Below are 12,449 nucleotides of genomic sequence, written 5' to 3' on the forward strand. Positions count from 1 at the left end.
TAAGGAAATTAAACTAAAAGAAAGAAAAACCAGGAAAGGGTGTAATTTCTTTTGGCCTTAGAACACTTCCAGTGTACATCCATTTTTCAAATTGTTTTCAGGAGTGGGTCCCCCAAGATTTCCCCCCTTCATTTATACATGGGATTCACAATCTCCAGCTGCTTCCCTTGGCATCGTTTCTCCTCTTACTCCTTCCCATGTTACAAATGGAATTTGAGGTTATATACAGCAAAATTCAAGCAAACAACAAAAGCAGACAAAACAATGCAAACAAGAATATCTAACTTCTGTTCCATGATACAGAAGCTCCCATGAGTCTTTTTATAGTAAGGAAGAATCTGGATATATATTGTGCAAAACTGGATATAATGAATTTTGCTCCCTGAGGGTGTTTTCAGGCTACGCCCTTCAATCTGTGCTGGCAAAGTAGAATAAACAAGAAAAAATGAGAAAAAAATAATTCCTCTTACTCACTGAACATAGACATATTCATAATCACCCAGAGCCTTTTTTTTCATTTTGCTGTCATTTGAGAAAATATTTAAAGGTCTTTCTCCTCTCTTTGCCCCCACTTCTTTCTTCAGGGCACGAGTCAGTTCCAGCTACTCTCCCTGGCCTCCAATGTGATTCAGATCTATCTGAAAGAGCTAGACCAGGGGTAGGCAACCTATGGCACGGGTACTGAAGGCGGCACACAAGCTGATTTTCAGTGGCACTCACACTGCCTAGGTCCTGGTCACCAGTCCGGGGGGCTCTGCATTTTAATTTAATTTTAAATGAAGCTTCTTAAACATTTTAAAAGCCTTATTTACTTTACATACAACAATAGTTTAGTTATGTATTATAGACTTATAGAAAGAGACCATCTAAAAACATTAAAATGTATTACTGGCACACAAAACCTTAAATTAGAGTGAATAAATGAAGACTCGGCACACCACTTCTGAAAGGTTGCCGACCCCTGAGCTAGACTGAATGAGTTACCAGGTCTGAGGTCAGCAAAATGAGCCAGGATGGAAGGGTCTTACTGATACAGATCCCAAATACAGGGGCACAGGATTTGCAACAAATAAACTCCACTCTTTCAGATACACAAGTACAGGGCAATATGGCAAAAGTAGCTATTTGCTCTTCATCAGTTGAGTTCACATGGCTAGGTTTTACTTTAGTAACATCTGGATATTCAGACAGAAAGTCCAGGATGACTAAGGATGGACAAATGCATGACTGAAATCTTAAGTTTTCCCCTGAAGTACATTATTATACTAGACAGCTAACATTTTTCCCATACTGACCCCAAATACTGTCTAACAAAATGTCCTTCCAGATGGGCGTGTGAGATGGCAGATGTTCTCCCACAATGTTTTACTCATCTTTCCCTGACAGTATTGCCAATTTATTTAGGTTCAAGGATGTAAACAGGAGTTAGAGAGTCCAAATGAGGAGACTGTTCATTAAACAGGAAAATGTCAGATAATTTCTGAGCGTTCGCCTTTTACATTACTATTTTAGATAGAGCTGAGTCTAAGAAGTTGTCAGCTTCCGAAGAGTGTATGAAATAAGGATGGTCAAAAAAAATACAGCACCTTATAAGTCAAATACAACCCACAAGCTGTGACTAGCCCTTAAGCACCATTCCAGGCTTCTCTTGGTTTTCAGTGATTTCCGCTAGTATGAGATGAAGGGCCCAGAAAATATTTATCAAGAAGTGGTGATGAGAGCCAGGAAGTGCACATGCAGCTGACGTTTGCTGTCACCCAAGAATGTTGTTCTGAAATGGAGATGTTAATCGGTCTTCACATGGATTTCTGTACTTGTGTGCGCTGAAGAGATGACTATAGATTCCCAAGGAATGTATGGAAATTGCCACCTTGCTTTGGTGGTGCCAGAGCAGCATGTGCTGGGTCCCACAGGCGATGGTGCAGTGCAGACACTGGGCCTTGGCACCCCCATAAGCTGCTTGGCTCAGGCTGGGGAGAGGAGAGCGTGCTGGGAGAAGGCCCCTGAGCAGGCTGCTTTGCTTGGTGGGCAATGAAGCAGTGCATACCGGCACCTGCTGTTCCAATCTACCCCCTCCCCTTGGACCCGAGGGAGTCACCTCCTGTGGGGGGCAGCACCTCAGAGTGAATTAGGTTACAAACAAAACCCTTCTGTCACCCACACCTAAGGGCTTCATGGCAGCTGAGCAGCCACCAGGCCACGAAACCAGCCGCCAGAATGAGGGAGCCACTCCCGCCACAATCAAATAGAAGGGACGTGAAGGGGGAGGGGCCCATGTGGGAGGATCTCATCAGTCGGAGGGGGCCAAAAAGAGGAAGGTGGTTGAACCCCCGGGACCCCCAGTTCCCCAGATGAGAGCAGGACCCAGCCCCGGCCCCGGCCCCTGCCCCGCGCTGCGACGGGGAGGGGCACGAGATAGGAAATCTGAGACGCAAAGAAGAACCATTGAAGCCCCGCCCCGTCACGCGCATGAGAAACCTCGCGCGCGCGGTTAGTCTGGAGGGGAAGAGCACAGCACAAGAGGCGGATTCGCGCTAACGGTCGGTGGTCACGAGCCAGGTCCCCCATTGGCTGGGTGTCCCGCGCCGGCCGCCCATTGGCTGTAGTTTCGGCTCGGCGGGTAACGGCCCGGGGCCGCCAGGCGCGTGGCTGTCTGAAGCAATGGCCTCGAGTGGCTCCGAGGAAGGGGCGGCCGAGGTAGAACCGAGCTCGGGTCAGAGCTCCCGCTCATGGCCTGCCGGGCCCTCGTCCGGCTCTGGGCCGAGCCGGCGGCCGCTTCTTTCCAACCAGGGCGAAGAAGAGGCGGAGGCCGACCCATTGCCAGCCCAGTACCCATCCCACCTGGGGGCCGTGCCAGGGCGAGACAAGGTGGCCCTGTACTGCGACAGGCTGCTGCGGGGCTGCAAGGTGAACGGGGCCCATACCCTGGCGCGCAGCACTGGCCGGGGCAGGTGGGGAGTCCCCTGGAGCCGCCTGCGAGGGGAGGGGACGGGACGGGGCGGGGGCGTCTTCAGGGCATCCGAAGAGGCGAGGCGCGCTCAGCCCCACGCGTTTACCGCCCTCTGACGGTAAACAGCGCCAGCCAACGAGAAGATCCACATAAGGGACCGTGCGATCATGCCCTTGGGACGCTGCCCCAAGGAGGCGAGAGGAGGGAGGAGGAGAGTGTAGTGGGAGGGGAGGAGGAAATGGAGATGGAAAGGGGAGGGACTGGGAAGAAAAATAAAAATTCAAGAAAGGTTAGAGAACACCCTTGCAGAGTGCCATGGTGTTTACTGGGCCTGTTAGTTCCAGGATATGAGAGAGACAAGATGGGGGAGGTGATGTCTTTTATTGGACCAGCTTACGTTGGTGAGAGACACACTTTTCAGCTTACACAGGTCCTGCAGAGGAGCTTGGTGTAGCTTGAGAGCGTCTATCTCTTGCCAACAGAATTTGGTCCAATAAAAGATATTATGGCACCCACCTTGTCTCTTATGTTATTTAGTAGCTGTGTCAAGTCTACTTCACAATGGTGTTAGTGCAAGAAATTATTGGCATTTTTTTTCTCTGTAAAATAAAATAAATTGCCAATCTCTGGGAAAAGTTACACACCTCACAAATATTAAATAACCTTGCAACCCTAAACTATTTAATGTGTCACTCAACTGGCATTTATTTAAAAAAGAACAGTGGTTCATAGTATGTACAGTCTTAATCTTCCCATGTATTGTCATTTGATGATAAGTTAAGTTTTAGAATATTGAAGCTTGACAGAATAAATTGAAAGGCTATTCAATGATTCCCCACTGTGCTGTTTTGAGAAAGTGTTACCTCCTTTCTTAATTATAATGGCTGTCTCTGATCAGCTGGAAAGCTATTTAAAATCTATCCTCTTTCCCTGAAGAGTAGCAGCATAATAAAATGTAGGAATTTGGTTATTATTTGTCAACACATTTTCTCACAGCACTCCGATTTAAAGTAATTGTGTACTGTTTAATTTTAACATTGTCAGTTAACTTTTTTTAAAGTATCCCCCCCCCCGGGGTTCACTCCTTTTTTTTGCTTTTTTCTCTTTCCTGTAAGAGTGTACACTCTTCCCCCCCCCCCACTATTTTCTTTCCTTCTCCCTCCTCCCCATTATAGCCTTCTTCTCTGCTGCCCTTAGAGCAGTGGTTCCCAAACTTTAACAGCCCACAAACCCCCTTCACTAAATTGTGAAATCTTGTGAACCCCGTCCTAAAAATGAATATTTCCAGGGATTTAAGTTTAAATTTCCTCAGTGTGATTGATGGGCTTGATTTGGTCTGCATAGCTCTTGGAAGTCTGGAACCACTGGTGGGGGCAGGGCTCAGGCTGCCAGCCCCAACTGCCCAGCCCTGCTCTTACTCAGGCTTGGGCTGCCAGCCCTGCGCGGAGTGCTGGGCTTGGGCTGCTGGGGGCAGGGCTTGGACTGCCAGCCCATATTGCCCGGCCTCGCTCATCCTGGGGCTCGGGCTGACAGCCCCGCACAGAACACTGGGGTTTGAGCTGCCGGCTCCCCTGCAGATGGGCAGGGCTCAGGCTACCAGCCCAAACTGCCCAGCCCTACTTTTCCTGGGGCTCAGGCTGTCAGTCCTGCGCAGAACGCTGGGGTTCAGGCTGCCAGCTCCCCTGCTGATGGGCAGGGCTCGGGCTGCCAGCCCCAACTGCCCAGCCCCACGCAGAGCACTAGGGTTTGGGCTGCCGCCTCCCCTGCTGACAGGCAGGGCTCAGGCTGCCAGCCCCAACTGCCAAACCCTGCTCTTCCTGGGGCTCAGGCTGTCCCCTGCAATCAGGTCCCACCTACTGCCTCCAATGCCTGGGGTCCTCAGGCTGCCCTTAGTGAAATTTTTCTGGCACCCCCCCCCGTAACATTCTGCAAACCCCACTTTGGGAACCACTGCCCTAGAGTGATGTATCATGTTTTATGGATTAATGTGAAGTTTTATATGAATTTATAAGTAAAAGTGAAGTGTCTTTAAAATAGGTGAGAATTTTTTCTCTTTGTTCATGTAATAGGCAGAAGATGCCAATGAAGCAATGAGTAAATATCTTCTGGAGAAACTGAAGATGAAAGAAAAATGGCTTGGAGTCTGGAAGACCAATCCAGAGCTTTTCTTCATCAATTCTGAAGATGTCCTTATACCTTTTGTTGGAATACTTGTTGAAGTAATTTTCCTTTTTATTTTTTCATTCTAGTTACCATATATACTTGTTCATAAGCCAGATTTTTTTTTAGTAAAAAAGGGAAGCACCAGAGAAGGGGTTCGGCTTATGAATGGGTATAGAGAGGGAGAGGGGGGACTCAGCCCTTCCCCCCAACAGAGGGAGCAAGGAGAGGCAGTACAGCCAGCAGAGACAGAAGGGAAGAGGTAGGGCCAGAGTCTCTCCGCTTCAGGCCACGCTGCTCCTCCCCCCCACCCACGCCAAAGCAGCTGCAGCTCCAGGTCTGGCAGGCTGCAGCCGTGCCACTCGGCCCCATCCCCCAGAGCATACTGCGGCCGTGCCACCCGGCCTGCTATGGCCGTGCCGCCCAGCCCACTGAAACATGCTGCGGCCGCACCACCTGATCTGGCCTACTGGAGCAGGCTGGGGCCGCGCTGCCCAGCCTGCAGGAGCAGCTCTAGCCAGGTCAGAGACATCCTCCCCTGGCCCTCCCCAGATAAGGTGGGAAGGGATGGGATAGGGAGAGTGCGGGGGGTGGGGGAGGGTCCCAGGCTAGGGGTGGGGTTATGGGGGGGTGGCCACGGGGGTTACTCTCCTGACTCCCAGCTTCTCCTCCCCTCCCTAGAAAATTTCCCCACCAGTTGCTGTCCCGGCCCATCAGGGTAAGCAGCTGGTGCGCTGGGACACTATGTTTACTTAAGTTTACCTCCATGCCTGCGGATCCTTGAGTTAAACAAGCCATCTCGGCCCCACAGCGGCTTATCCTGATGGCCCCGGAGCCAAAGTTTGCTGACCCCTGAATTATAGGGTCAGCTTATGAACGGGTTATAAAAATTTTCCATTTTTACTTATCCATCTTGGGGGGGTGGGGAGAATCAGCTTATAAACAAACCGGTTTATGATCGAGTATATACGGTAGTTGTCATTAAAATAAAGCATTTAGGTTTTTAAAGTTTAATGGAAAAATAAGCAAGGCTCACAGCATCTTGCACACTAATTATCATTGAGTTTTTTTCAAATGTTTCTATGAAGTTCTCAAACACCTGTGTTTTCAGATCTCCATATAGTGATGGGTATTTAAGTATTCTTCGAGTGCTTGTTCACGTCCATTCCAGTCAGGGGTGTGCGCACGCACAGAAGATTTTTCTCATAGCAGCATCTGTCAAGTCGGTCTGGGCAGCCCCTGGAGTCACGCCTTCATCGCACTCAATATAGGGCTCTGCCACCCCTTCAGTTCCTTCTTACTGCCAGTGATGGTTGGCTAGAACTTCCTGTAGCTGTTGCTTAGCAAGCGCATTCTATAGTTCTCTGTATATAGTTACCTTATTATTAGAGTTGTTGGGGGGTCCCTCCCCCCATTCTGACTCCCTGGAGCTGTGGTATGCTGCGGTCCCCGGGGTTTAAAACCTGTGTGGTCCGGGTAAAGCGCATGCCGAAGTGCGATCCACACTCCTCGTGTTTACGGGGCCTAGAGGAGGGTCACCAAAAGCATTGTTGTAAGATCTGCCACGAGTTCTGCCCTAGAACTCTTAAAGAAAGGGAACAGCGGCTTAAAGTGATCTTCTTGGACTCATTCCGACCGGATCAGGGGACCTGGCTCCTAACATGTCATCCTTGACGCAAAGTGCCCCAGCACCATTGTCAAGCTTGGCACCGAGAAAAGACTGGTCCTGGGACGCTCGGCCCCATCATGGCACCTCAAGAGGTCCAGCTGAGAGCAGGCATTGATCCCACTCACCGTTGCCTCAGAAGAAAAAGAAGCTGGACGGTCCACAGAAGTAAGATTCCAGGCGGGCCACAGCTCCGATCCCCTACTGGGGCCGCGTCGACTCCTGCCCAGGCAAGGCAGTTGAGTCTGGGTCTGCCATGGTCACTGGTCCCTAGAGGCCAGCAGCCACAGCTCCCTTCGACTCCGGAAGCTTTCGAAACTGCTCAGGACCTGTTGTACCTTACAGTGCCGTTCTCGCCCCCAAGGAGGGAAGAACCTCCAATGCTGGCAGCCCCACGCCCTGGCGCAGTCAAGAGGGAAGCCAGCTATGATGTCCAAGTGCTCCCCCTCTCCATGTCCCTCGGCATCGGCCCACTCGAAAAAAGAGCCTACCTGCTCCCTGAGCTCTTGACCCTCGAGGCACCAAGGCTCAGCTCCCCCCGGTCTTCAGTCTTAGAGACCTTGGAGTCCAGGAGAAGTAGGAGTCAAAGATCGAGGTCCGAGAGAGACAAGAGAGCACCCCAGGTGTGGCCACCCAGTAGCAGAAGCCATTCTGGACCCCCTGGGTCTTTCACCAAGGCTCTTCTGCATCTTCTGTGGCCTCAGCCACCTTCACCCTGCCATAGTTTATGCAGCTTGCCTCGGCGCCTGCCCATATGCCAACACCTCCAGCCGCAGCATTGGCACCGCTGAGCCGCCCAACTTCAGCGCCAACTACAGCGCAGGTACTGACAGCTCCAGCACAGATACCAGCGACAGGCCCTTCGTCGGTGCAGACAGAGGGATCGGCACTGGCTCCATCGATGGTTCCCCGGGTCTTACTGATGGCAGCACCAACACCAGGTTTGACGGCTACAGCCCCGGTGCCGGCAAGCGCCCCATCGGCACCGATGCTGCCCTGAGAGTTGTGGGATCTCCTGGGGCCAGATGGCAGGGAGCATCTGCTTCTTATAAGTGCTTCCTCCTCATCATTGCCAGACAAGGTATTGGTGGGTACAGCCGTAGCCCTGGTGCTTGAGGACAACAAGGTGCTGCAGCAGTTGCTGTGAAGAGCTGCTCAGAGTCTGGGCATTAAGGCCGAGGAGGCTGATCCCATGGTGGACATCCTCACCCCCTCAGGACCTTCTCATATTGCCCTACCACTGATTAAGACTATTGTGGACACTACCAAGACCCTGTAGCAGACCCCAGCTTCTTTGCTGCCCACTGCCAAGCGCAATGAGAGGCGTTATTTTGTGCCCTCCAGAGGGTATGAACATTTATACTCCCACCCACCCTGACTCTCTTGTTGTGGATGCTGCTAACCAGTGTGAGAGACAGGGTTTCCAAGGGCCCTCCCCAAAAAACAGGGAGGCTAAGTGACTAGACCTTGTCTGGAGAAAGGTCTATTTTACCAGGAGTCTGCAGCTCCTTATTTCGAACCAGCAGGCCATCGTCAGCAGGTACTAGTATAACACCTGAGCGGCGATGGCCAAATTTATGGAGCTATTCCCTTCAGACTCCCGAGCCAAGTTCTTGGCCTTGGTGGAGGAGGGGATGCTAGTCTCCTGGGCTTCCCTCCAGGCTGCGTTGGACAGTGCAGATGCTGCCACTAGGGTCATAGCTACTGGAATAGCCATGAGAAGGGGCTCCAAGTCTTGGGGCTCCCTTATGAGGTCCAGCAGACTATTCAGAACCTCCCATTTGAGGGTGTGACTCTTTTCTGAAAAGACAGGCAAGAGGCTACACAGCCTGAAAGACTCACGAGCCAACCTCAAGTCTTTGGGTCTGCACACTCTCACCACACAGTGGAGACACTTCAGAGCGCAACCTCTGCCGAGATTCTATCACCAGAACTGCCAGGACAGTTCTCGGAGGAGAAACAGGAGTGACAGGAGGAGACAACAACAGTCTTCAGGCCAGGGCTCTGGCCAACCCAAACTGCCTTCTGGTGCTAAACCAGCCTTTTGGAGGTGCGGTTGAAAACGGCGCACCAGATCAGAGTCTGGATCTACCCCCCCATACCTTTTTCTCCTGACTGTCCCCTTTCTACCATGCATGGTCCTGCACTTCAGACCACTGGGTACTCCACATGGTAGAGAGGGGAAACTCCATCCAATTCTGTGCCCTCCTGCCCTTCTACCCTCCTTCCACGTCCCTCTTCAGCGACCCTTCTCATGAGCAGCTCCTTTTCCAGGAGGTGCAGTTGCTCCTATCACTAGGGGCAGTGGAGAAGGTTCCTCAGGAACACGGGGTGAGGGCATTTATTCCTGGTATTTCCTAATACCGAAAGCCAAAGGTGGCCTCAGGCCTATCCTGGACCTGCGAGAACTCAACAAGTTCATAAAGAAATTCAGGTTCTGCATGGTCTCCTTGGCCTCTATCATCCCCTCACTATATCCAGCAGACTAGTATGCCGCCCTCAACTTGAAGGACACATTTTCATATCGTAATCACTCAGCCCCTCAGGAAGTACCTCAGGTTTGTGGTCAACAGTACCCACTACCAATTTACTGTCCTCCGATTCAGCCTGTCAACAGCACCTCAAGTCTTCACTAAGTGCATGTCAGTCTTCGCTGCGTTCTTGCGAAGGCACCAGGTACAGGTATTTTTATACCTTGACGACTGGCTGATCAAAGGCCGCTCCAGGACCCAAGTGGAAGCTCAAGTCAGATTCATCAGAGCCACCTTAGACAGCCTGGTCTACTTCTAAACGAAGCAAAATTGACTGTGTCTCCCGTCCAGAGGATACAGTTCATGAGGCAGCACTGGACTCAACCCAAGCTAGGGCATACCTGTCAGAGGCAAGGTTTCAGGCCCTCAACGATATAATTCGAGGCCTCAGCCAGTTCCCCACCACTACAGCAAGGAACTGCCTGAAGCTTCTCGGACACATGGCTGCCTGTACCTATGTGGTGCAGCATGCCAGACTCAGACTTTGACCACTTCAGTCGTGGCTTGTGTCAGTGTATTGGCCAGTCCGGGGCAGTTTGCACAGGATTGTGATCCTGCCTTGCCCGGTCCTCGACTCCCTCTGGTGGTGGATTGACATTCAGGAGATGTGCTCAGGGGTTTCCTTTGCTGCCCCACAGCTGTCTCTGTCCCTGGTGATGGATGCATCAGACTTGGGCTGTGGAGCTCATCTGGGAGACTGCAGAACTCACGGCCTCTGGTCTCAAGCAGATCTAGGTCTCCACATCAATGTCAGAGAGCTGAGAGTGGTGTGCCTAGCATGTCAGACCTTCCATCCTTACCTAACTGGACAATGAGTATCAATCATGACGGACAATATAACAGCAGTGTTCTATATCAACAAACGGGGGTGCATGCTCCTCTCCCCTGTGCAAGGAAGCCCTCATGCATTGGGACTTCTGTGTAGAACTTTCAGTACACCTGATGTCGTACCTCCCCAGGATACAGAACGAGCTGGTAGACCACCTCAGCAGATAATTTCACAGCCATGAGTGGTCCCTTCACCCGGATGTCGCAATTTCAATCTTCCAGAGGTGGGGTTTTGCCCAGGTAGACCTTTTTGCCACGTGACGTAACAGGAAGTGCCAGCGGTTCTGCTGCTTCCAGAATCACAGCCTAGGCTCCAGCCAGATGTGTTCCTCCATTGGGGAGGTTCTCTTCTATATGCCTTTCCACCCATACCACTCGTTCACAAGGTGCTTCTCAAGATCCTCAGAGATTGAGCTCAGGTCATACTGATAGCATCAGCCTGGCCCCGTCAGCACTGGTACACAACTTTCCGAGACATGTCCATGGGAGCCCCAGTTACCTTGCTGCTCTTCCCAGATCTTCTCACACAAGATCACGGGCGTCTCCAACACCTGAACCTCCAGTCGCTTCATCTCACGGCGTGAAAGCTCCATGGTAAAGTCTGTTAGAGCTTTCCTGTTCAGACAGGTCCTCCTTGGCAGTAGGAAACCCTCTATGAGAGCCACATACCCTAACAAGTGGAAGAGATTTTCAATCTGGTCGGCGCAGCGCCATTTGCCCCCAATGCTAGCTTCAGTGCCACTCATTCTGGACTACCTCCTCCATCTGAAGCAGGAGAGACTCTTGTCTTCAATAAGGGTGCACTTAGCTGCCATCTCAGCCTTCCACCTGGGTGTGCAGGTCCGCTCTGTGTTTACTAACCCTGTGGGCAGCCGATTCCTAAAAGGGATCGACAGGCTATACCCTAATGTCCATCAGCCTGTCCCTGCCTGGGACCTCAACTTGGTCCTCTGTAGGCTCATGGGGGCCCCCCTTTGAGCCTTTAGCAACATGCTCCCTGCTCTACCTCTCTTACAAGGTGGTGTTCCTGGTACCAATAACCTCGGCCAGGAGGGTGTCTGAGCTCAGGGTCCTAACATCAGACCCTCCCTACACCATGTTTTATAAGGACAAGGTTCAGCTCAGGCCCCATCCTGCTTTCCTCTCGAAGGTTGTGTCACAGTTTCACATCAACCAGGACATCTTTCTCTTGGTCTTCTACCCTAAGCCTCATTCCAGCGGCAGGGAGCAGAGGGCTCCACTCTCTGTATGTCCACAGGGCGCTGGCCTTTTACATCGAGAGAAGAAAACTGTTCAACAAATCAGTCCAGTTATTCGTGGCAGTAGCCGACAGGATGAAAGGTCAGCCTGTGTCATCCCAACTCATCTCATCATGGATAGCATCCTGTATTCGTGAGTCCTACAACCTAGCAGGTGTTCCTGCATCTCCAATCACTGCACGCTCTACCAGGGCACAGGCTTCATCTACAGCATTCCTGGCCCAGGTCCCTACTCAGGAAATCTGCAGGGCAGTGATGTGGTCCTCCAAACACACTTTCTCCATGCACTATGCGATTACCCAGCAGGCCAGAGACGATGTGGCCTTTGGATGAACAGTACTCCAATCAGTGACAACTCCGACCCCGCCTCCTGAACTTGGGCTTGGGAGTCACCTGATTAGAATGGACATGAATAAGCCTCGAAGAAGAAAAAACGATTACTCACCTTCTCCTAACTGTTGTTCTTTGAGATGCCTCCCTCCTTCCCCTCTAGCCGGCAAGAAGGAACTGAAGGGGTGGCGAGTCGGCAGGGCCCTATATTGAGCGCCATGAAGACGTAACTCCAGGGGGCGCCCAGACTGACCTGACAGATGCTGCTATGGGAAAAATCATCCGGCCACTGTGCACGTGCATGCGCACACACCTGATTGGAATGGACATGAACACCACATCTTGAAGAACAACAGTTATGAGAAGGTGAGTAACTCTTTTTTAGGTTCTCCATTTGTGCATGCTTTTGGAACTAGATGCATTCACTAACATTTTCAAGTGCAGAAAAGGACATACTTTGAGCAATTGTGTATGGTAGCCAGATTGTAGAAAATATCATCTTTGTATACTCTTCCATTCCGCATTCCTGAGATTTGTAGAGAAGCTAGTTGGAGTTTGATAAGTTCACATACCTATCATTATTCCATTGTGGCATCTTGGATAGGAATCCTACAGCCAGCTTTTTTGAGAGGTAACTGTTGGTCACTCACCTGCAGCGTGGGATCCTTGTGGACAAGCATTGGAAAAGAGATTATTTACCTTATGGAAAGTGGACTTAGGGATGC

The 12,449-nt window shown here is 51.1% G+C and overlaps 1 protein-coding gene across 1 annotated transcript in view; it reads left to right on the top strand.

Annotated features, from left to right (window-relative positions):
* Positions 1-2,591: 2,591 nt before the first annotated feature.
* SHCBP1L (SHC binding and spindle associated 1 like) overlaps positions 2,592-12,449 on the top strand; it is a 49,208-nt gene continuing 39,350 nt past the window's right edge. The window contains exons 1-2 of the mRNA XM_045028302.1: positions 2,592-2,907; positions 5,020-5,169. Coding sequence (XP_044884237.1) covers positions 2,662-2,907; positions 5,020-5,169 — 396 coding nt within the window. The 5' untranslated portion in view covers positions 2,592-2,661. The remainder of the gene's footprint in view (positions 2,908-5,019; positions 5,170-12,449) is intronic.

This window comes from Mauremys mutica, chromosome 8 (genome assembly GCF_020497125.1).
Source record: "Mauremys mutica isolate MM-2020 ecotype Southern chromosome 8, ASM2049712v1, whole genome shotgun sequence".
In the NCBI taxonomy this organism is placed as follows: domain Eukaryota; kingdom Metazoa; phylum Chordata; order Testudines; family Geoemydidae; genus Mauremys; species Mauremys mutica.